The sequence below is a fragment of the Vipera ursinii genome (genome assembly GCF_947247035.1).
Source record: "Vipera ursinii genome assembly, chromosome: 3".
In the NCBI taxonomy this organism is placed as follows: domain Eukaryota; kingdom Metazoa; phylum Chordata; class Lepidosauria; order Squamata; family Viperidae; genus Vipera; species Vipera ursinii.
Window position 1 is genome coordinate 48845153 of NC_139516.1, and position 26423 is coordinate 48871575.

Consider the following 26423-nt stretch of genomic DNA (forward strand, 5'->3'; position numbering starts at 1 on the left):
TTTTTGTTGTTGTTGTTGCTGATTGGTAGTCAAAGCAAGATATTGGAAATCAATGTTTATATATATTTGTCTACTTTTATAAACAAAATTTAGGGGGATTTATCCTATGTCTATAACTGTGCTTAGTTATAAGTCCATATTAAATAAAACTATTAGTGGCACTTAATTTTTGTACAGGAATGTGGCAGATTAAGCTTCCTTCTCTTGTGAAGTTATTGCTCTATTTTGACTAAACACTGTACTTTTTAAAATAGTGAATCTTTTGTCTATTATTTCTTTAATAGACTGTTATCTAAAGTTGGGTGTTATTTATTGGGTTTGGAATAATGGGATGCCCTAACAAATATTCATCAGGGCATTTGAACCTTATTATCAAACTGTTTATTCAATTCTACAGAGTATTCTTTTTTTTTAGATGCTTTTATTTTTACCTATTACAATATTATCAACAGAGCATACAGAACTGCTCTTGCTACATCCAACACCAAGAAAAAGAAAACACTGCTTAAATATCTGTCAATTTCAGCTAATTTTAACTATGAGGATTGTAATAAACTGTGGCAAATTCTTTATCATTCCCTTTTCACGAATATATGTATCTGCAGATGTATATTGGGTTGATTCCTGTTCCTTCAACCAATCTAGTACAGGATGATCTGGGGCTGGTATTAATAAAGTAATTCCTATAAAATTAATTTGTGCGCCATATTGTTTATGAATTCAGGAGTTGGATTTCCACTGGTCACGAGATGCCATCTGTTTAGTTCCAAGCTAATTTGCCTTCCCACCACACCAGTAGGAGGCAATAGTTCATTCGTGTATTCTTTTTTTGAACATTCTTTTTTTATTGAAAAGTTTTTCAATACATTTTATCTTTAACGAACCAACCCCTCCCCACCCCCTCCCCCCTTCCCAACCCAGCCCAACCCTCCCCCCCTCCCCTTCCCCCCTCCCCGACTTCCCAGAGCTAAATACAAGGTATAAAAGTAAAAAACACTCATAAACTACCATATGCTAACTACAATAAGCTATTAGGTCTATCGCCCTTTAGCTCGTAAAAAATGACTACAAGCAATATAAATGTCCCATCAATACTTATTCAAATGCTAAATGAAACTTTTTAGTCCCATATTTATTCTGGATGTAATCAATCCATTTTTTCCACTCCATGATATATCGTTGTTGCGAATGGTCTTTCAAATACGCCGAAATCTTTGCCATTTCCGCCAGATTAGAAACTTTTAAAGTCCATTCCTCTATAGTCGGCAGTTCTTCCTTCTTCCAGTATTGCCCTATTAAACGTCTTGCTGCCGTAATTAAGTTCAATATCACTTTTTTTGAACATTCTGATGAAACTGTATAGTTGGGCATATTTCCTCTACCTTATACAGGTGGTCCTTGACTTAGAGCCACAACTGAACCCCAAATTGATGTTCTTAAGTGAGAAATTTGCTAAGTGAGTTTTGCCCCATTTTATGACTTTCCTTGCCACATTAAGTGAATCACTGCAGTTGTTAAATTAGTAACGCCCTTGTTAAGTGACCCTGGCTTCCCCCCATTGATTTGTTTGTCAGAAGGTCACAAAAGGTGATCATATGACCTCGGAACACTGCAACTGTCATAAATATGAACTAGTTGACAAGCATCTGAATGTAAATCACAGGACTATGGGGGATGCTGCAACAGTCATAATTGTGAAAAATGGTTATAAGTCACTTTTTTCAATGCCATTGCAACTTCAAACAGTCACTAAATGAACTGTTGTAAGTTGAGGACTACCTGTATCAGATATTTAAAGTGCCACCCCAAATGCATCACGTCATCCATTGTTTATAGTTCGCCTCTATGGTGCAATAAAATCTATGCAGACTCTTCAAGCAGAAATATGCAATTAGATTTTAATCAAATATCTTGCAAACTACAGGGTAGAAGAATTAGATCAATTTTTTCTTATCTAAATTAAAATTCTCCCTTGTGTTAAATAATGGAGGACTAATCTACTGCAAGATGCACATAGAATTGAAAACAAGGGAGTACTATTAATGTCATCTGCAGTTTCTATCTAGAACTACTCACACATGTCAACAGTTATCTATAAGTCAGCTAAGATACTGTCATTTCTTTTCACAGTCTTTGCCAATTTAGGACAACAACTACCACCAGCAACAGTATGTAGCAGAATGTACAGACCCAGAAATCAAAACCAATGGTAGGTCCATCTATCAGTTTGTTCCAATATCTAATTTGGTAAGTCTACTACTGGATTTAATAACAGCCCTACACTATCATGGTTAACAATCTTGCTTAATATAACCTATGTTGTTATCTCTAACAACTTATGTCGTCATCTCTAGGACTATCTAGCATGCCACCATAGCACATGCTAGATAGTTTCTATGCAAATAAATAAATGGAAACAAATTTATAATTTAAAAAATATAGTTTTCAAAAACACTACTCGAAGTGGAAGAGGGAGGCAATAAAGGTGAGTCACTTCAATTGTGCTGGGCACTTGCTTGCAGCCACCATAAAAAAAAGTATTATATTTCACTTTGGAACCATTAAACGTACCTGTAAATTACAGTGAAAGCGTATCTTATATTATTTGGAGTGGAAGGAGCCAGGTTCAAGTCCACTCTCAGTTACAGCAGGTTACTTTGGGCTAGTCGGCATCTCTCACATCAACTTATCCCACAAGACTATTGTTGTGGAGGCAATAGTGTCTCGAGCACCTTTTCTTGAGCTCTAATCTAATCAATAATCTAATTAATCTAATTAATAAATCAGTATTAATCATACCAAACAAGAAATAGCTGTGTTGTTAAGCTGGTATTTGTTTAATGTTCTGCATTTTCTTTCCCATTGGTCCTTTTACTGTATTGCCCCTCCTTTTCATAGACATGTCTGTATGTCTAAATTAGTCACTTGTTTGTCTGTATGAGCTGCCTAGTCCGTTTTTTTACTTATCTGGTGCAAGACAAAGACTTTTTTTTCCTCTCAGGACTTCCGACGTTTCTTGGCCTAGACCCAATGTATTAGGAGCTAAATTATGGGCGCTTTGGAAGAGATTTTGGCAGAATGTCCATCTATATAAACAACTGAAAAAAAATTCATAATAAGTGTTGAAAATTGAGAAGACCTTTGGAGTACAAAGTTGAAATGTTTTTAAAGAACCAGCGAGTGACTGTGTTTTAAAAACTATTAAATATGTATCTGTGAACACGAGATTAATTCATCCAAAATATGTTTTTCATGAGATACTTTGCTGGATGTTGAATGAAGGCTGTCTGTCAATTTTTTAATGCTGGAAATGTAATAAATTTGAAGGAAGTAACACACCTGATTTGGATCTGCCCTTTAATTATCCATTTTGATTTTATATTTATATTTTTATTAATATACTGAGAGGAAAATTGAGATTCAAAGAAGTAAATGTAATTTAAATTATATATTGAAAGTTTGGGTTGTTGACTTATGAGAAACCTTGGTTATATTGGGTTTAGAATATAGCAAAACTATATAATAATATGCATTTGGAAAGAAATGATCATCTAAGTTAGGGGTGTCAAACTCAATTTCATTGAGGGCCGCATCAGCATTGCGGTTGCCCTCAGGGGGGCGGGTGGGTATGGCCAGGGTGGGCGTGGCCTACTGGGTGGGCGTGGCCAGCTCTACATTGTTCGCATCAAGGGTGCCTATGGGGGCCCAGGCAGGAGTGGGACAGATCTGAGGGTCTCTGGCAGAAGGAGGGTCTCTGGGCCAGGGCCAAGGCAGTGGGGGCCGTTCCCTCACTGTTTCCAGCATGGCTTCGCGGGCCACATGAAACTACTTCGCGGGCCGGATCCGGCCCCCGGGCCTTGTGTTTGACATGTCTGATCTAAGTTGTGTACTGGATTGAAAAAATGTGTTTGCTTTCAGTTTTTGATCTGATAATTATGTGATGTAGGTTTAAATTGTTGTTAAAAAATTAGCTATTTTGCTTTACTCTGTAATTCACTTTTAATAAAGTGAGATTGTTATAGCAAATTTGTTTTTTTTTGCATATTTGCCTCCTTATATTGCATACTGTGCACCAAAATCAAATATGTTTGCTGCTCTTTCTTCTTTGCAGATAACACCAAACTAGCGGGAGTTAGAATTATATTTTAGCTTCCCAGAAACTTCTTAAGATAAACCCCAAGGAGGAATGGAGAGAAATTGATATGATTTTATTTGGAAGAGAAATGTCTCAATTGGGATTAATTCGAAGAACAATGTTGCCCAGCAGGAATTAAGTTTCCTTGGACTAAATAGAAATATGTTAGAAAATACTGAGAAATGGTTATAAACTTTGTTTTATTAAACAATGATAAACTATGGAGCAACCAAATAATTCACTAAAGAGTATCTTCAAAAGCAAAATAATTAAGAGTGGGCATGATTCTAAGACTAATAAAATTAGATAAAATTTGAAGATAATTCCCGAATTTCTTGCGCCTGATACTTTCCCAGCTGACCCTGCCTACTTCCTTTGCACAAAGGGAAGGATGTTTGTGTTGTGAATGAAATAAGATATGGACGTGCAAAATAAGGATCTGAGTCCAATATATCATAATATGAACAGAGCTTTAATAAAAGAAAAACAGTGGGTGGAAGAGGGTGCTGAAATCCCAGTGCTTGATTATCAATCAGTGGAACATCTTACCCCCAGAAATCGTGGGCGCTCCATCACTGGAGATTTTTAAGAAGAGGCTAGCCCAGGGGTAGGCAACCTCGGCTCTTTTATGAGTCATGGACTTCATCTCCCAGAATTCCTGAGTCAGCATAGCATAGCTGACTCAGGAATTCTGGGAGTTGAAGTCCATGACTCATAAAAGAGCCGAGGTTGCCTACCCCTGGGCTAGACATTCACCTGTCTTAAGATGGTGTAGGTTCCCATGCTTGAGCAGGGAGCTGGACTAGAAGATCTCCAAGGTCCCTTCCAGCTCAATTCTATTCTCTATTCTCTAGTCAGGTCATTAAATGACTGAAGTAGGAGAAACTTTTATCTTACAACTCAAATGTGATTCACAAGGAAAGCTTTTCACGAATCTTTACAATCATAACTGTAATGTGTTCGTTATATTATATTTCATATGCTATATGAAGCCTTTCGTCTCCCACTAGGAATTATTGCTCTAGTCTAGGGGTCTTCAAACTCAGCCCTTTTATGACTCATGGACTTCAACTCCCAGAATTCTTCAGCCAAGCACATTGTCTGAGGAATTCTGGGAGTTGAAGTCCATGAGTCATAAAAGGGCCGAGTTTGAAGACCCTTGTTCTAGTCTCTTAAACCAAGATAAATTTGTGTTAAAATTGTAGTCTAGTGACGCTATAAAGGAGAAAGCCATCTCTAGGGGGTGCTGTTGTTCTTCCAAGTGACAGCAAGCAGAACAGTGTAAACACAGTCTCCACAGTCTCTATTGAGATCCAGGCTGGTTTTGTCACACAGTACTATATGGTTTTTGTTTTCTTGAAAGACCAAAGAGTTGAGGAATAAGAAAGGGATTGTTTGGAGATTGGGTCATGATAGTTCAAGAGGTGCTATAGCCAGTGCCTAGTATTTAATAACCTTAAAGGTAATGATAATTTTGATTATTATGTGCCATCAAGTCATTGCAGATTCTTAGCAATCACGTAGATAGATGTTTTCATGGGATTCCAGAACATTAGACTTCGCATCGGCATTCCTGTTGCTCAGATTTGCACTTCAGCATCCAAGCATTGTATTGTTCTAGCATCTGATCACCACCAGCATTTATTACTTTACTTTGTTTCCCACTATTTCCTCAGTAGTTTTAGCTGTTTGCACTTCGAGTTTCCTCTTGTGAAGGGTAATGGCATAAAATCTTGCTGCTTTTTATGCTTTGTTTTACTGTACTACATTGTACTGGAAATCCACAGAGGGAAAGTTTTATCTTTTTTTTTCCATTCTGCAGCAGAAAGAATTGCTACTTTCACAAGTAGCTATTTGCAGCTGACCAATTTTTGGAAAATATTACGTGTGCCGTCGCGCTAACAAATTTCCTCAGCAATCCAGCAGTAGCTGATTATGGTAATGCACTAACCTGTAGGAAAGATGAGAGAAAGTCTGTGATTTGGTGACTCATCAGTCACACTAAAAAACAAGTTGACACTTTCAAGCTACAAGGGAAGCATCAGTGACACCTTGGCGCCTCCGTGTTGTGCAGGCTACTTCGGTTACCAGCCCCAAGAGGTTCCAGTGCTTCAGCCTTTCCTAGCAGTTATTTAGTCTGTCTGGCACCTACTGCCATTTCTTTAGCCTCTGCTTTCAGTGCCAGCACTCTGACATGGGGCATTTAGTCTTCTTTTTGCAGATCCAATTACTATCTTGGGATCTTTCAATTCGAGGTGTTAGTAGTAGCCTCGGTAAAATGTATTTAATTTCTTCTCTCAGTATTCAAGAGGTCTGGAAATTGCTGGCAGTTCTTCGATCAGCTTCTGTTGCCCTACTCAGACACCCCATCACGGTGCAAGTCTTGCAAATACTGGGGTTTTTTTGTATGTTAGATTGCAGTTTGATCCTGTCGCCTTGCCCCATAACCATCACTTTATGTAAGTGCTTGTCAACATGATGGTTGAGTTAGTGGCATCTGATTTTCATACACTGCATGCTACATTTAGCTTGGATTTTCACATGTCATTTTAATGGTAGCATTTTATAGTATTGGCAAAAGAGTACCACTTGATTTTTTTATCTTAACAGATGGTACTGAGCTTGGCAGGTTTTGTGACTCCATGGCTGTGTAGGAAAAGACATGGGAAAAAGGCTAAGGAACATGCAAATGCAGATCCTATATCCATAAGCTTTTGTCACAATGGAAATTTAGCATTGAAAAGTTTTCAGATCATTAGAATATAAGACTCTTGCAAGCCATTTAATCTGACCTTCTCATCTATGGAGAAAACCCAAAGTTAAGGCAGCTAAAAACTGAAGCTTTACTTTAAAAATGTCAAGAAAAACTCACCATCCTGATAAGTATATATTGTTGAGCTGCTCTTCAGTCTCACTGCAAATGTAGAGTTGCTAGTTTTTCCTTCTGATGCACAGTTTTCTAACTGCTGATAGTGGAAGGCATATCTTTCTGAACATTAAATCTTCCAAGTTAACTAGTGACTAAATTAGTAGATCAGGGAAATACTGGGGGCAGTAAGGCAATTGGCAAAGTAGACCACAGCCTACATCTTGTTAAGCTAGAAAACTGTGAAATAAACAGCATCACCACCAGATGGATTCATAGCTGGCTGACCAACCACACTCAATGTGTAGTCCTTAATGAAACTACATCTACGCAGAGGGTAGCATGCAGGGAGGGGTACCCCAAAATTCTGTCTAATCAAATTTGCAGATAATACCAAGCTGGGGGGAATAGCCGACAGTTTAGAAGATAGGCTCAAGATCCAAAAGGATCTTGACAGACTTCAATCCTGGGCAACAAAATGCAATTCAATGGTGAAAAGTAAGATCTTAGGCAACAAAAACCAAATGCACAATTATAGAACAGGTGCTACCTGGCTCAACAGCAATATCTATGAGTGAGATGTATGTGTCCTAGTGGACAACCACTTAAATATGAGCCAACAGTGTGTTACAGCTGCAAAAAAGCCAATGCAGTCCTAGGCTGCATCAATAGAGGAAGAGTATCAAGATTATTTGAAGTGCTAGTACCACTTTATACTACACCGGTAAGACAAACACTTGGAATATTGTATTCATTTTTGGTCACTGATACAAAAAAAAGATATTGAGATTCTATAAAGAATGCAGAGAAGAGCAACAAAAATTATTAGGGGACTGGAGGCTAAAAAATATGATGAATGGTTGCAAGAACTGGGAATGTCTAGTCGAGTAACGATGAGAAGGACCAGAGGTGGCATGATAGCAGTCTTCCAATATTTGACTACATGTTGCAGAGAAGAGGGGGTCAACCTATCTTCCAAAGCATCTGAGGGCAGGACAAGAAATAACAGATGAAAATTTACCAAAGAGAGATCCATCCTAGAATTAAGGAAAATTTTCTGGACAGTGAAAACAATTAATCAGTGGAATGATTTGCGTACAGAAGTTGTGGGTGCTCCGTCATGATTGGGCTGCCATTTGTACAGAATGTTATAGGGTTTTTTGCTTGAGCAGAGAGTTGGAGTGGAAGATCTCCATGGTCCCTACCGACTCTGTTATTTTGTATTCTGTAAGTTAATGTTGCCCCAGGAACATTGGGGATTCTTGGCCCAGTATACTCCTCACAATTGAGTTATACCAGAAGTAGAGATCTTTGCAAAGTTTTATTCTTTACAGAATAAGTGATGCTCGGGAATGGAGTCCAAATTAAACAAATTGTTCGTTTGAAAGTGAGTCCCCTTTACATAGTTTTTACAAATCGTAAGAGAATACTATAATAAATCATTACAATTTATTACATTACAATCATAGATCATTATGATCTTTTAATGCCTTTCCATTCTCAACATTACTGCACCCCTGTTCTCACTATAGGAGTTGATAAAAAAAAAGGTAAAGGTTCCCCCGCAAATGCATGCTAGCCGTTTCCAACTCTAGGGGCCATTTCAAAGCCGAAGAGCCAGCGCTTGTCCGAGGACGTCTCCGTGGTCATGTGGCCGGCATGACTAGGGACGCGCAATTAACTTATTTTCTGTTTACCTCTATCCCATGGACATTGTCCTATTATTGATAGTTTTCTCACATTTCATGTCCTGTTGATTTAATTTTCATGTATTTGTATACCTATTGCTTGTTTATATCTCTAATCTAAAATCTGTTGTTGTTTACCTGAAATTAGTGTGCTTTCTCTTCCTCTCTCTCTGGCAACCTGGCTACATTAAGCATGAAGAAATCCTGTCTTAAATATAGCTAAATGGGCTTTTTATCATTAACAGTCCAGTGTCCACCACAAGGAAATATTGGGTGTATTGCTGGGGACAAATGATATCAGCTAAAAGCACCATCAGGTCTGGTGAGTACTGTATGTGGATTGTTACATCCATCTTAGACTATTTTTCTATACTCAGAATCTTTTTCAATAAAGCAAGTCTTTATAGAAAATGTCCATATTTTTTCTCTAAACATATTATTATGAAATGGATTCCTTGACATTGGAAAGTTCAAAAATAAGTGCATTTCGCTGTTATAGTTTCATAGATAATCTTATTAAGGAAGTTGAAGCTGGATATGAAGGAAAATAGCTCAGGTATCTTTATCTCATAATATGTACCTGCTAAGTATATAGACTTTCAACTGAACTAATTATGCAATTGTTACTTGCATTACAAAATCATGTTCTTTCTATTGTTCTGTATCTATTACATCACCCCAAATCAAAAGTGCTTCTGAAGATTATCTAAAACCGATTATAAGATACTCTGCATAATACATTTATCTCTCTTTTTTCTCTGGTATTATCAGCAAGGTTTCTTGCTATTCTCTGTATAATGCAGTGCAGCAAAAGACAAGATTTTCCTGCTTGGAAATGAAAAAAAAATTGTTTAAAGGCTTCCCACTGGCATCTGCTTAACATTATAAAGAGAGTATGTAGGACTTGTTTGACATTTGATCAAAGCCATCAGACACTTATTTTAAAAGAGGAAGGAACAACTATAACATCTCCCAGTCATATCAAATGAAAATTTTGTTAATAGTCATGCTCCATCTTTCATGAATTCAAGGGGTTTGGTAAAATTTTGCTGCTACTATGTTCAGATTCCCTATTCTATTCTTATTTCTACTTTTATTCCATTGCTACCTACTTGTCAGAGTCTATGAGAATGTTCTACTGTCTCATCTCACATAGTGCTGTATTCAAACTGATTTTGTAGTTTCAGATGGAAGCTTCAGACGTACCTTCTCTTTTTATCTCCTCTTTTACATTACTGCTGACCTTCTACTCCATACAGAATGTTAAGTTCTTTAAAGGTTATGGGGATGCCTCAAAAACCATACAAATTACGTGGTCATAAGTGATATATTGCTCCTTGGGAGGAAAGCCATGGCAAATCTAGACAGCACACTAAAAAGCAGAGACATCACCCTGTCAACAAAAGTGTGTATAGTCAAGGCTATGGTCTTCCCAGTTGCAATGTATGGCAGTGAAAGCTGGACCATAAGAAAGGCTGAGCGCCAAAGAATTGAAGCCTTTGAATTATGGTGCTGGAGAAGACTCCTGCGAGTCCCTTGGACTGCAAGGTGATCAAACCGGTCAGTCCTAGAGGAGATCAACTCTGACTGCTCTTTAGAAGGCCAGATCCTGAAGCTAAAACTCAAATACTTTGGCCACCTAATGAGAAGGAAGGACTCACTGGAAAAGAGCCTAATGCTGGGAAAGATTGAGGGCAATAGAAGAAGGGGACGACAGAGAATGAGGTGGCTGGATGGAGTCACTGAAGCAGTAGGCGTGAGCTTAAATGGACTCCAGAAGATGGTAGAGGACAGGAAGGCCTGGAGGAACGTTGTCCATAGGGTTGCGATGGGTCGGACACGACTTCGCAACTAACAGCAACAGCAAGTGATATACTGATACCCACTTAATCCTTCTCCTCTTTACTATTTTTACAAATGTATAATATTTATATTTTGCTTTTCTGGTTAAAAAGTCCACAAGAGCAAAAAAAAATGTTGAAATTTCTTTCCAAATTTGAAACAATAGCTTTACAAGAAACCTGATTAGCAGGAGAAGTTGATCCAGTTCAACTCTTTGGTTTTCAGTGCTGGTATACCTCTGCCCAAAAGTGAGCCTTGGGGACATATGCATTCTTATTAAGGAAGAACTTCAATGGCACTGTGAGAAGTTATATATTTTCTCACTCTATTGTTTTTATTTCAAATGATAATGGATTAAATTATTCTAAATTATCCACTGTTGTGTTTTTCTTATAACAGCCATATTCTGAGTATTGCTGTGAATCTTTAGAAAGAATATTAGAGCTAAATTTAAGAGAAAATTTCTTGTACTATAACTCTAAACTTCATACACTATATTATGTGCTAGAAATGTTATGTTATTTTCAGATATGTAATAATACTTATTTGTGGTCTTTATAATCTATGGCCAGTTTTATTTACACCAAAAGACAGGTTCCCCTTCCCATATCCATAATTCTTGGTGGAAGCAGTACATCATATATTTGTTTCAATAGCAATTAAATTGTCACAAATAATTTCAGAAGGTCAGCATAGTATGAAAATGTCACAAATAACTGGAAAATCTGTTCATTCAGCTTTGCCTAATTGGGTGTTCTCCAACTTAATTTCCTATCTCGGAGGTAGAGAACATCAGTTGAGGAAATATCTGGAAAGTTAATAACCATGTCTGAATTTTATTTCTCAGGGATCCTCATCACATCCAATCTTGTATTAAAAATGCTACTCAGTCAAGGCTTGGATGATTAAATTTAAGATATTCCAATTTTGTACGCATATATTCCTTCCATGCTTATTTTTGCTTATATCATTATTTATACTCATTATGCAGCACAGAGCAAAACTTTGGTCTTATGTTGGTTTCTTAAAACAATTCAAAAAATAAAAAAACTATATAGATTATGATGTAACCATTATATTCTCTCTGTCTCTATGTCACACACACACACACACACACACACACAAACACAAACACATACACACACACACACACACACACACACAGAGATACAGACGCTCCCTCTCAACAGTTGCTGAAATGCACACCATTTGTTACCAATTATGGGAGGTTGACCCATGAAAAACAGAGTCATCTTTGAGATGGCAATTATGTATGAAGACAATCAAATGCAGGAATTACCGGTAGGTTTGCACTGAACATAGTCTGGATATAAAAACAATATTCTCTACAAATATATCCCTCTCTTCTGTTCTCCTCTCTGATTCTATTGTATAGAGGAGGGAAGCTGAAAAACAGATGTGTTTTAGCTATTAACTACAACTCCCACCAGCCCTAGCCAGGATGGCCTATCGCTTTTGCCCTTTAAAGTTTCTAGGTTTACACTGTGCCTTGAATATGTAGCTAATTTCTATTTATTGCATGGATATGCCTTAAATTTATTTATTTTTATTTTATTTTAATCCCATTTATATCCCGCCCTTCTCCGAAGACTCAGGGCGGCTTACAAGCTTAGCAGTAGCCTTCATTCTATGTATATGCCTGCTTATTAGGGCTTTCACACACCCCCAAGCGACATTATTACAAAGTCAGCTTATTGCCCCCAACAATCTGGGTCCTCATTTTACCTGCCTCGGAAGGATGGAAGGCTGAGTCAACCTTGAGCCTGGTGGGACACGAACCTGCACTAATTGCAGGCAGCTGGTGTTTCTTAAGGAGGCATTAGCCCACTGCTCCACCAAGGCTCCACCAAAATCTCAACTTCAAAACAGAATTGGAATGTGAACCATTTTTAAAAAACTTCCAATAATTGAACATGTTCAGTGTTCAGTTTTGGGTCACCCTAGGTAAGAGTACTTTCAAATCCTTTTTCATTTTCAGAAATAAAAAAATCATCAGGCTGCTTTCTTGTATTATTTGGCAAAGAAAGAAAGCGAGAATTAGGTTTTAAAAAACAGAGGGTTTGACCGATTAGAGGGGGCATTATATGTTTGTCAGAGTCCTTATTATTTGAATATGATTAAAAGAATAGATGACCCTTAGATATAATCAGACTTTTATAATGAAAGATATGATTTAGAATTAAAATAGCATTCTTTTTTCTTTTTTTGGTATGGAAAATATGAAAACAAGAGGATGGCTAATATGAATAAAACTTAGCAATATAAATGTAATTAATATTGAGAAAATCATAACTGAAAAAGATATTTCAAATATTGATGGGAAATCAAACCTTTACAAGAGCATGAAAAACAGGATGTTGATTTATGTTGATACTATTGTTATTTGTACAATATTAGTAAAATATGACAAGGATGTTTATATCTAACTTTGTATGCATCAATAGTATAGTGTAACTGTAATGAGGGAAAATGGAAAAAATATGGGGAAGAAAGGAGAATCGGGAAAAATACTGGATTGTGCATTACTGAACAGATTTATATTGAAGAGGTTAATGTTAAATATGTGAACCTTTACAACACATTGTTTACTAAGCACTAAAGATTGTAATTCTTAAAAACCAACAAAACTTTAAAAAAGGTGCTAAAGATTAAAATTAAAGGAGAAGAACACTTAAATTATACTTACAAATATATAATGAAGTTCAATGCAATAGTTTGACACTGGGAATGTTGAAAGTTATTTTTGAACAATGGGCCCAGAAGTTAATTTTAAGCATCTCTGCTTCTATAGATAGACCGTGTTTTAAAAATGTTATGGAAAAGAAACATGTTTTACCTGATCTGAAATCAAGACTATAAGAATGCTACACTGGACATACAAAAGAAACCAGCTGATTAAATAATTAATTAATAATTAAAAGGGATATACAAATATGAGAGTTTGGTTGTGGTTAAGACACCATACAAAAAACTAGGAGACTATGCATTCTAGTCCTGCATTAACCATGACATCTGGTTTGGTAATTTTGGTTTATCACTCTGTCATCTCCCCAAATCAGGTTCAGGTGACAAGAATGCTCTGGAGCACTTGTGAGTGATTTTTAGTGGAGCTCTCTTCAATTCACCATTTCTTCCTTGTCCAGAAAGTTTTTTGGGGGGGGAGGGGAGGAGGAGGATTTCCAGTCTAATCTAGATCCCTGTGGATTTCCTGTGGTCTCCCTTCCAAATAATGACCAGAACTAATTCTCCTTAGCTTTTTGAGATCTGTGGAGCTTGCCTAAATACTGCCTATTTATTATACTTAAGGTAAAGGTAAAGGTTCCCCCGCACATGTGTGCTAGTCGTTTCCGACTCTAGGGGCTGGTGCTCATTTCCATTTCAAAGCCGAAGAGCCAGCGCTTGTCCGAGGACGTCTCCGTGGTCATGTGGCCGGCATGGCTAGATGCCAAAGGCGCACGGAACGCTGTTACCTTTCCACCGTAGTGGTCCCTATTTTTCTACTTGCATTTTTATGTGCTTTCGAGCTGCTAGGTTGGCAGAAGCTGGGACGAGTAACAGGCGCTCACTCTGTTATGCGGCACTCAGGATTCGACCCGCCAAACTGCCGACCTTCTGATCGACAAACTCAGCATTCTAACCCACTGAGCCACCGCGTCCCTCTTATTATACTTACTGGCTGCTAATTAGAAATGTTCTGAGGGTACAAAAGCTACAATCTTAACTGCACTCATCCTCACGTCAGAGGTTTTTATTAATTGGCTTATTGTATGAAGAAATAGGGCCAGGGTTTATTATAGTTCTTAGTGTTCTGAACATGTTCAGAGTAATTAAACTCATGATATTTTACTTCAATCAGCACAATTCAAAAAATAGCTTATTTTAGGCATGTTAAGCATTATAGACAGGACAAAAGCCACTGTTTTGAGCATTTTTAATTATTGTTTTGTCATAGCCTTGATAAACTTGCTACTTATGCACTAAAATGAAGCCTTCCCTAAGAATTTCCTAAGAGAAGAATCTGCTTTGAGTTGGTACTAATATGTAGAATTGTTTTGCAGGTGCTAAAAGTTTTATTCCTGACTCTGTAATACTTTTTTTCTAAGCTAGACAGAAATTGGGTTGTAGTTTTAAAGAATGGAGATTAATTTCCTACTCAGTATCATGGATAATAGCAATCCCATTTTCTGAGTATCATTTGGAGAGAAATCTCAGTATTCAGCTGAGTCCTGGAATCACCTTTCTGGGACAATTTTAAAATTGTGGAGAATGCCTTCCTTTCACCATTCTGCAATCTCAACTCCTTGCATTCATTCTTTGATAAAGTGACTAAATTAGTAGACCAGTGAAATGCTGTGGACATAGTATACTTAGATTTCAGTAAGGCATTTGACAAAGTAGACCACAACCTGCTGCTTAGTAAACTAGAAAAAGGTGGGATAGACATCATCATCACCACCAGATGGATTTGTAGCTGGCTGACAAACTATACTCAATGAGTAGTCCTCAATGACACTGTCGCGCCCCGTGGGCGCGACACTCACCAGCGCCGGTTGCTCCTCCTCCTGCACGGCCCGGGAGAGCGCCTGGCGGCCTGGAACGACGACGGCCTCCTCCTTCTGCCGCCCATCAGCTGCGACGGCGGCCGAGCCGGTTGAGGCCGCCCGACAGCTGCACGACGCCCGGGCCGGTTGAAGCCCTGAGACACTCACCTGCGCCGGTTGCTCCTCCTCCTGCACGGCACGGGAGAGCGCCTGGCGGCATGGAACGACGACGGCCTCCTCCTTCTGCCGCCCAGTTGCACGACGTCCGGGCCGGGCCGATTGAAGCCCTGAGAGTGCGCACGCGCTACGTGCGACCCGGCCCCGCCCTGCCAGCTACGGTGGCCTCCCAGGACCATGAGGCCAAACCAAATGAACACTCGGCCCTCGCGGCGATGGCGGGCGGGGCCTTCGGCAGCGGAGCCCGTCTGCGAGAGGAAAAGACTGGGGGCTTGCCTGTATTGCAAGGGGAGGCCGGGCAGCAGGGCAGCGGTGGGCCCGTGACAGGAGGGAAGGTGCCGGGTACAGGGACGGGGGTGGGGGTGGTGGTTAGCGGCAATGGGGAGAGCGTTCGCGGGGAGACTCACCTGGGAGGGAGAGGGTGCCGGGTGACAAAGGGAGGTGTTTGGGAGAAACGGGAATTAAGTAGGGAGCGGGCGGAAGTGGGTGCGGTTGGGTGGGGCGTGGGCGTATACATGAAATGTGTATTTAAAGGCGTTGGATGCGGGTAGCAGCCAACGCCGGCTTCGTTCCGTTTGAAGATCGTTTGCTTTGCTTATTAAACCACTTTGGAAACTCAGCTTACGTCTCGGTTGCTTGAATTTCCTGCTCTCCGGACGAGGTTTGAGAGAAAGCCAGCGTTCACGTCACCCCTTCATTTTTCCTTCCGAGCGACAAGTGGGTGAGTCGTATGGCGGAGGGATCGCAGGGGCCCGCCTCGGCGGCTGCTTCGGAGAAGGAGGTCGGGCCTGAGATGGGGGCCGGGGCTGGTGTAGCCTCCCCCAGGACAATGGATGTAGGAGAGGTTGTGCTTCCGGCGGTTCGGCCTAGGCAGCGGCCATCGTTGCTCGAGGATCACTCAGTGGAGCCAAGGGAGGCAGGGGCCCAGGGCCACGGCAGAGGGAGGAGGCCGGATCTTGCCCTGGGCCAAAGAGGATATGAGGGGGCTCATGAACCTCGGTTCCTATATCGTGGGGTCTTGGTTTACCTGGATGATATCCTGATTTACACCGAGACGATGGAGGAGCACGTCGCCTTGGTCAGGCGGGTATTGAAGAAATTGCGGGACGCACGGCTCTTTGTGAAACTATCCAAGTGCGAGTTCCATCGGCAGCGACTTGATTATGTGGGGTACAGAATCTCTGCAGGAGGGGTAGAAATGGACCCAAAAAAGGTGGAGGCCATCCAGCAGTGGCAGGCTCCGCGGACACGGCGGCAGGTACAAGCGTTTCTAGGCTTCGCGAACTTTTATCGCCAATTCATACCCAGTTTTGCGGCCATAGCCCTGCCACTTACGGACCTTCTTCGCACACGACAACTAACCGTACGACCACGTCCTGGGTTACGGGTGGGGTGGACTGCAGAGTGCCAACGAGCTTTTGATACGTTAAAAGCTCTTTTTGCTAAAGAACCAATCTTACGACACCCAAACCCTGCCCTGCCTTTCGTGGTCCAAGCCGACGCAAGTGACGTTGCCCTCGGAGCCGTCCTTCTCCAACGGAACAACGACGGGGTGCTTCAACCGTGCGCTTATGCGTCTAAAAAGTTGTCTCCTGCAGAACGTGCCTGGGCAATATGGGAGAAAGAGGCTTTTGCGGTACGCTGGGCACTGGAACTGTGGCGACATCATTTGGAGGGGGCTGTCCACCCGTTTGAGGTGTGGACGGACCATAAGAATCTGATGGCATTACAGACACCCCGACGGCTGTCCCCCAAGCATGTACGGTGGGCACTGTACTTCCGTCGGTTCCGCTTCACATTGAAATATGTTCCGGGGGGAAAAAACTTCCTGGCAGACGCATTGTCACGTTTGCCACAGTTTGAGGGGAAGAGGGAGGATGTTGTACAAGCGCTAGTGCCTACCAGAAGTCCAGATCAGGAGGGGGACGCCGCTTTGGCAGCACAAGACGAGTTCTGTGAAGAGCTCCGGAAGGGCCTTCAGGGGGATACCTGGCTACAGGCCCACCCAGAACTCGTTGACATGCGTGATGGCTTGGCCTGGCATGGGACCCGACTTTACGTGCCAGCCCCTTTGAGGGGGCGTGTGCTGTATCGGTGCCACGACACCAAGCAAGCTGGACACTATGGGTTTCTGAAGACCCTGCATTTGGCACGTCGGCAATTTTGGTGGCCGCACATGGCAAAAACGGTGGAGGACTATGTACGGCAATGCCACATTTGTGCCACCACAAAACCTATGGTGGGAAAACCATTGGGTCTCCTACAGAGGGTGGCTGATCCTACTCGTCCATGGCAGGATATAGCCATGGACTTCATTGTTGAGTTACCCGACAGTAAGGGCCATAACGTTATTTGGACGGTGGTAGACTTATTTTCAAAGCAGGCCCACTTTATTCCCTGTAAAGGGTTGCCCTCAGCACGTCGATTAGCTTGGCTCTTCGTAACCCACGTCTACCGTTTACATGGAGTGCCACGCCGTATCATTTCGGACAGAGGAGTTCAGTTTACGGCACGTTTCTGGAGGGAATTTGTTCAGTTCATCGGGTCAACTCAAGGACTCAGTACGGCGTACCACCCTAGCACCAATGGCACAGCAGAACGGGCCAATGCTGCCGTTGAGCGGTATCTACGTTGCTACGTTTCGTACCAGCAAACCAACTGGGTGGATCTCTTAGCGTTTGCGGAAGTAGCGTATAACAATGCTGTACATAGCAGTACGGGGTTTTCCCCATTTAAAGTGGTTATGGGTAATGATTTTGTCCCCATCCCCGAATGCAGCCTGGGGCACGAGGATCCCTGTCAGCCACGCGAATGGATGAGGCAGATTGAGGGGGTCTGGGGTGCAGTGAAAAAAGCGTTGGAGCAGGCTGCGATAACGAATAAGGAGCAGGCTGATAAGAAGCGAAAAGCGTTCGCAGTCCCAAAGGTGGGGGACCTGGTCTACTTGTCTACTAAGTATCTGCGTAGCCAGGTTCCCTGTAAAAAGCTAGGGCCCAAATACATCGGACCGTTCAGGGTGGTACAGGTAATTAACCCTGTAACAGTTCGACTACGACTACCAAAGATCCTAGGCAAACTTCACCCAGTATTCCACAGTAGCCTTCTGAAACCTGCCACCTCAGGCGCAACAGCAGTGGGGGAGGGTGGGCCTGGGCCCACCCAGGGCGACCGTTATGAAGTCCAGGAGATCCTTGACTCCAGAGCCCGTCGGGGGGGCGTCCAATACCTCATCAGGTGGAAGGGATATCCTGTGGAAGAGGCGACGTGGGTGGGGGAGGCAGATGTTCATGCTCCTCGGTTAGTGCGGGCGTTCCATCGGTTGCACCCTGGGAAGCCGAGGGGAGGACGGGGGAACACCGCGGACAAGGTGGACGTTTGCTTACCTCTTGTGTCTTCCCCTGCAGGAGGGGCCCTGGTAGGAGGGGCGGCATGTCGCGCCCCGTGGGCGCGACACTCACCAGCGCCGGTTGCTCCTCCTCCTGCACGGCCCGGGAGAGCGCCTGGCGGCCTGGAACGACGACGGCCTCCTCCTTCTGCCGCCCATCAGCTGCGACGGCGGCCGAGCCGGTTGAGGCCGCCCGACAGCTGCACGACGCCCGGGCCGGTTGAAGCCCTGAGACACTCACCTGCGCCGGTTGCTCCTCCTCCTGCACGGCACGGGAGAGCGCCTGGCGGCCTGGAACGACGACGGCCTCCTCCTTCTGCCGCCCAGTTGCACGACGTCCGGGCCGGGCCGATTGAAGCCCTGAGAGTGCGCACGCGCTACGTGCGACCCGGCCCCGCCCTGCCAGCTACGGTGGCCTCCCAGGACCATGAGGCCAAACCAAATGAACACTCGGCCCTTGCGGCGATGGCGGGCGGGGCCTTCGGCAGCGGAGCCCGTCTGCGAGAGGAAAAGACTGGGGGCTTGCCTGTATTGCAAGGGGAGGCCGGGCAGCAGGGCAGCGGTGGGCCCGTGACAGGAGGGAAGGTGCCGGGTACAGGGACGGGGGTGGGGGTGGTGGTTAGCGGCAATGGGGAGAGCGTTCGCGGGGAGACTCACCTGGGAGGGAGAGGGTGCCGGGTGACAAAGGGAGGTGTTTGGGAGAAACGGGAATTAAGTAGGGAGCGGGCGGAAGTGGGTGCGGTTGGGTGGGGCGTGGGTGTATACATGAAATGTGTATTTAAAGGCGTTGGATGCGGGTAGCAGCCAACGCTGGCTTCGTTCCGTTTGAAGATCGTTTGCTTTGCTTATTAAACCACTTTGGAAACTCAGCTTACGTCTCGGTTGCTTGAATTTCCTGCTCTCCGGACGAGGTTTGAGAGACACTACATCCACATGGGAGAAGTAAGCAGTGGGGTACCACAAGGCTCCATCTTAGGCCCAATACTCTTTAACATTAATGACTTAGAGGAGGGAATAGATGGGGAACTCATTAAATTTGCAGATGACACTAAACAGACCCCAGAAGACAAGGTCAGGATCCAAAAAGATCTTGACAAACTTGAACAACAAAATGACTTTTAATGTGGAGAAAAGCAAAATTTTACATTTAGGCAGGAAAAATCAAAGGTATAAGTACAGATTAGGCGAGACCTGGCTCACAAACAGAGAGTGTAAGAGGGACCTTGGAGTCCTAGTGGATGATTACTTGACTGAGCCAACAGTGTGCAGCCAAAAAACTAATACAATCCTGGGTTGTATAAACAGGAATAGAATCAAGATTACGCAAAGTATTAGTACCGCTTTATAAAACTCTAGTAAGACCACACCCGGAATACACCATACTACAAAAAAGATGTTGAGACTTTGGAAAAAGTTCAGAGAAAACCAACTATAATGATCAAAGGCCTGGAGACTAAAACATGAAGAACAGCTGCAGGGCTTGGATTTGGCTAGTCTAAAGAAAAGAAGTAACGGGTGACATGATAGCAATATTCCAGTATTTGAGGGGCTGCCACAAAGAAGAGGGGGTCAAATTATTCTCCAAAGCACCAAAGGGCAAGACAAGAAACAATAGTTGGAAACTGACCAAAGAGAAGCAACCTGGAATTAAAGAGAAACTTCCTAACAGCGAGGACAATTAATGAGTAGAACATCTTGCCTTCAGAAATCATGGGTGCTCCATCACTGGAGATTTTTAAGAAGAGACTGGACAGTCACTTGTCTGAGATGGTATAGGTTCTCCTGCTTGAGCGGGGGGCTGGATTACAAGACCTCCAAGGTCCCTTTCAGCTCTACTTTATTCTATATTCTCCACTATTGCAAATATTGCTTTATAATGGGGATGGGAAGGAGGAGAGAACCAAAGGAGGCAATGAGGTTTTGTGATAAATTTGATAAATGGTACACATTCTTTTAGAACATATATCTTATATTTTAGATCATACCTGTCACCATTCAGACAAGGAAAAGTATGGATTTCTGAATGGTCTGAAGAGGTAAAGATTTATGATTTTAGTCTTCTTCCATGCTTAGAGGCTGCTATCTTCTCCATTTTGATTGCTTACTGTCTAGCTGGCAAGTGGAAAAACACTTCTCATCTTTCTGTTGTGTTTTTACTTGATGAATTATGGGCCCCAAAGCAAGAAAATAGAACACATCCCTTCTTCATCTGAGGAGGAGCAGTTTCTTGATTAGGCTGAAGATATTTTAGAGCTAAGTTAGAAAGAAAGTTACATCAACACAAAGCTAGATGGAGTTGCTTACTACTTTAAAAGCTCTTTCACATGATTTATTTTCCATGATATGGAAATACTGAACGCTTGCAAATAAGAAGCTGAGTAGATGATATAAGATTGTTTGGTGCTGAAGCAGAGACTTAACATTAATTTTGACATTCATGTACTGAGGAGGGAGAAATAGTACTGAAAGTGAACATTTCTTCAAGATGAAATGACCTATTTACAGGTTCTACATTATAGAAATAATCTATGATTTAGAAATATTTCTTATAAGGCCAAGCTTAATAGCAACATTGCTGAATAACAACAGCAGTCTTTAAGAAGAAATGTATACTTAAGATCTCACTGCAGCCTTAATACAAGCTTGGAATTGAAGTTCCATATTATGGAAGCTTTAATTTTCATTTAGCACAAAAACTTAGTCCTCTTATCAGATTTTTGAGGTTTATTCTATGAAATCATATTCTGTGTTTGTCCCGCTAAGTGGAATATCTCCAACAAAAAAAGGTAATGATTTTTCTAGATCCCCAACAAATTATTCAGAAATGGAACCATTTAATAAAGCTTGATTGGCAACTATGCAAAGAGGGATTAAACTCTCCCTCTATCACTGCAGTGTTTTTTTTCTGTTATTGTTTGTTTCAATTCTGGAATCAAGAGGGTTTTTTTATCCAGAAAAGGCTGAGAAGTTGTTACTGAAGTACAGAAGTAGTAATCTGTTTTTTTTAAAAAAATGTTTCTTATTTTATGAAAGTTGGGCTATTTTGGCTTTGGTGGCTGTTGCATTATATCTGCAGTAGGTTTCTTCTTAAACTCTTAATAATGGATTTTTTTTTCCCTGCAGCCTCAAATGTTTTCCAACTTATGCTTCCCCCAAAAGATCTGGGTCACTCTAAAAAGGGCTGCTGGATTTTACAATGTTTGTACATCTCCTTTTAAATTATTTTGTTCTTTTAATTATTTTTGTGTTTTTTTCTTTGTGCTGACAACATTAATAAATTAATGAGCTTTTTTTTAAAAAAGGGTTTTTTACTGGCTGTCATTCTTTATTATGCCTGGGGCAATGAGGCAGTTTGGTAAGAAGCTCACACACAATTTAGGTATAATCAGCCTGCAGTTTAATGGAGTGTTTCCGTCACAGCCTTTCCATTCTTAAAATTCAGGCAAAGAGATATCCAGAACTATTTGTAAGCTTCCCATCCGACACACTTGTAACACTGTAGACATTGCTTAAGAGTAGAAAGTCTTCACCACCTGGACAATGATGTTCATTCCTGGGCTTGACTTCATTGCTGAGTTGGCAGTGCAGTCTTCAACCTGTCTTCCTTGGAAGAGAAATCGGAGTTGGCAGAGGAACTGATGGTCACCATGACAACTATGGATCTGTCCCAGTTCAGTGAGGACCAACATGCACAGGAGGCTACACATTAGAACTGCTTTTTGTCTCAGGGTGGAGGACATTATCATCTGTTCCTTTTCTTGGACAGATGATCCTCTGATTGGTTTAGATTGACCAGTATCACCAATCTCTTTTGGGAGAATGGTCTACAGTTAATTTTTGCCTGCCAACCACAATTGGGACTGATGACTATTGCTAAATATCCATGGGTGGTTAAGCAAAACATCACATGACTGCACCTTCTGATTTCATTTTTTGTGCTCTCCATTAATTCTGCATGTTGGGGTGTTGTGAAGCTTGCAAATAATGGTAACATGACTGCAGGAGGTTGCGGCTGTTGTATATGCAAGGATTGGTGGCAAAGCTGTTTTTTTTAATTCAACTGATTCAACTTCAAACTGTTGCTAAACAACGGAAACAGTAAATGGGGAATATTTGTAATTGTTTGATCTCTCCCAGGCATCTAATGGAACTGTTGAGTTTTCAGAGGGGACTTTGGGACTTTTCAGAGGTTGCAGTTGTTGAGGCTTTAGCTTGGAAAGTAGCAGCCTTGAAAAGAACTATATATGAGCAGCTTTGTGGTCCTGAGCTCTCTCACTTATTCCTTTCATCACTTGCCTGGCCAAATATCATAGTGCAGTCGTGTGAAAATTCTGTGAGCTGAAAGACACAGCCTTTCACTTGATGCAAAAATATATAGTGTAAGATCCATCCATCCTTCCTTCCTTCCTTCCTTCCTTCCTTCCTTCCTTCCTTCCTTCCTTCCTTCCTTCCTTCCTTCCTCCCTCCCTCCCTCCCTCCCTCCCTCCTCCCTTCCTTCCTCCCTCCCTCCCTCCCTCCCTTTCCAGGGAACTATTAGGATTATGAAAAGAAACAGATTGAAAACTTTACTGTGTCTCACCTGACTTTTTCCAGTTTTAGTTAACCCTGTTCTTCCTTTTTACAGATGCTATGCAACAGGAAGGTTGAATGGAATTCAGGAATTAAGCTGGGATGTCATTTCCCTAATATCTGTGATCGGCATGGAGTACAGTTAAAGAAAATCAGGGCCAGTGGACAGTAGTCTTCGGTATACAGGTAGCATAAATACTGAAATTAATATACTGGACAATATATTTTATATTTCTGTTACAAGACCGCCCCTTTGTTAGTAGCCAGCTGGAATGCTTGGAATGAGTTCTACAGCACAGTTTAGAAATCAATAGTGATGACAAATTCTAGTATTTAAAGGATTGAAGTTTATTCTAGAACATTGCACAGGAGCTCTATGGGAGTTGGGCAGCATATAAATTTAATAAATTATTACATATGCAAAAATATGTAATCACAGCTGTCAGTTCTTTAGCTGGCATTGGCCTTCATATGCATCAAATTCTTCCCAAGAATCTAGGATGTTGCAATGTATCAATGAACTAGTGGATTTAAGCAGTATGGATGGAAATTTTGTCAATGTGCATATTTTCTAAGTGCCATCCAAAATTTTTTGGTATTGTTATTTATAGATGGAAGTGACAAATCATTGCTGTTTCAAAAAAGAGGTCTACATTTTGGTGGTTTGTTTTTGGAATGTTGTTATAGAATACTAGATCATATATCATAGTTTTGAACTAAAATGCCCGATTTCATTAGTCAGACAAAACAAATCACCTAAATGCTTAGCATGAAGTGAGACCCAAACATTTTCCTGGACATGAATGTGATCTCATCATTCAGACTCATCATGCTTGCTTTGTAGAACTTTTCAGCTAGGTCTTAGAAGTAGTCTCTATAATTCCTTATTGCAAACTCTGTAGAGATAAATTATAGGTCCATCATATCTTGCCAAGCATTCATATGGCCACCAAAATGTAGATTAGTTTACATATATATCACAATGTAATTTACTATTTATTCATTGGTTTTCATACCTGTTTAATGCTATACACTTGCTATTTTTATGTCGAAATATTTCATGAATTTGCCACCCTTCCAAATAGAAATTAAAGAAAAATGTCTGCAAATCTTGTTTCCAGAATTTTTATGCTGTTGTGTGCTGGGGGTAATTGTTATACATTGATTGTTATTAATCACATAGTTTCTCCTTTCTTTTTCCCATAGCTTCTTCTTAGTCCTTGAAGTGATCCAAAAATTCATATATGAATTTACATTTATTTAAAGTCCTCCCTTACGTGAATGACAATCCAATTCAGATGAGCAGCCCTGCATATAATTAATATTTGAGTTGGCTTTTTTAAAAAACAAAACAAAACAGAAAGGCTATGAGAATCTGCCGAGTGATTCAGAATATATATTGTGTACATAAAAAATGAATATTGTATTAGTTTCTGAGTTTGCCATTTTCTTAATTTAGGATACATTTAATACTGGTAATATGCTTTATGTATTTAATGTTGTTTGGAAATTTAATAACTAGAAATTATAACAAAGTTAAAATACATTATCTGAGCTAAATGGATTAATTCTGCCTCTAGTTCTCATTCATTTCTCTAGTTTTAAGTTTGCAAGCATTTTGGAAAATAGGTTTTGTAAAACATATTATTCTTTGTAAGGTTTCGTACATACTGATCGTGGCATCACTATTAAAAAAAGCTAAATTTGATCCTGAGAGAGTTCAGAGTGTTAACCAAATAAAGTGTGGGATCAAGTGTGATAAATAATACAATGCGTTTGTGTTAATTCTTACATGGAATTGGCTTATGTATAGATATTTAGTGATACATGAATTATTCCTGACATTAGACTGATTCTTCAGTAGTTAAGAGGACCTTGCTTCAAGCAAATGGCTGTGTGGTAGTTGTTGTTTTTTTAAAGTAGATTTAATTAAAGATTAATTGAAAACAAGTTTAACTATTAAAATGGTATAGGCCTATGAATAATTGATGAGCTCTTGAAACACTGCTTTTTAACTGCCCAGCAGGAACACACATCTACAAACTGGAATTTTATGGATCATGCATTAATTATTCTTCTATCTGCATCTTTTTTTTATTTCTTGCCTGCTCTCATCTCACACAGAACAGCTGCTCTGGAATTTTTGTAGATGGGTTAATGATAATAAAGCAGGAGGCAGGCCCTTAGCTTGTATTTTGGGGATCATTTTTTCTTTCTCCCTTTCTCTGGCACATTGCTGTTAATCGAGATGCCTGAGGATATTCAGAGTCCAGACCAGTTGACTGGAGAACTTTGTCTTTTCAAAGAAAATGTTTCTTTGTTTTGAATTATGGCTGATGAAAAGCTGCAGCTGGAGCCCAAGGGAAAGAAAAGAAACACATTAGAAATACAACAGGTATCATAGGAATAAAACATTGAGACTTCCTCAGTCTTCTGAATCAAGGTTCGGCAAGAGATTGTGATCATGTGGTAGATCCTGGGGTTATATATAGCAGATCAGCGAGATTTTCTTAATCTTGACAATTTACCAAGAGGAAAGATTAAAAGGTTTTCTGCCCCCAAATTAGTTAATCGGATTGAGCATATGAACAAGACCTTTGTAATCCTCCATACAAATTTTGGACTAATCCAACACGCTCTACATGGAGCTGCCCTTGAAGAGTTTTCAGAAGATTCAGCTGATACAGAATGCAGAAAGGTACAGAATGCAACTGCATGATTTGTAAATGCTTTTGTTTGTTCAGCACATGAAACACCACTAGTTTTCGGTCCTGCATTGGTTGCCATGTGTTTCTGAGAGCAATTCAAGGTGCTGGTTGTCACCTTCAAAGCCCTGTATGACTTGGGACTGGGTTGCCTGAGGGATCATCTTCTTCCAGTTGTTTCTATCCATCCAATTCTGTCTGGCAGGATGGGCACGTTCTTGGTTCCATCAGCCAAGCAATGTTGCTTTTTCTGCTGTAGCTCTTCTCTGCCTTGAAGACCTGGCTATATGCCCAAATCTGGGTTCCCAGGGATATGAAAGACCTTGTTTCCTGATTATGTTGATATCGACAGATTATAATAGCTCTTGGCTAGCTCTTTGTATTTCTTCTTTTTTGTATTGTGTTTTTACTGTTTCAATTGGTTTTATGATTGCTTACCACTCAGATTTGCTGGTTTGAGATAGGTTTAATTAATTAATTAATACAAAGCTGTG

At 41.0% G+C, this 26423-nt stretch overlaps 1 protein-coding gene across 1 annotated transcript in view; it reads left to right on the forward strand.

Annotated features, from left to right (window-relative positions):
• The window catches only part of LOC310638849 (uncharacterized protein), a gene marked incomplete at its 5' end in the record, with an annotated part of 36008 nt that extends 11042 nt beyond the window's left edge, over positions 1–24966 (forward strand). Inside the window, 3 exons of the mRNA XM_083360210.1 lie at positions 2131–2209; positions 8935–9011; positions 23280–24966. Coding sequence (XP_083216336.1) covers positions 2131–2209; positions 8935–9011; positions 23280–23302 — 179 coding nt within the window. The 3' untranslated portion in view covers positions 23303–24966. The remainder of the gene's footprint in view (positions 1–2130; positions 2210–8934; positions 9012–23279) is intronic.
• Positions 24967–26423: the final 1457 nt, after the last annotated feature.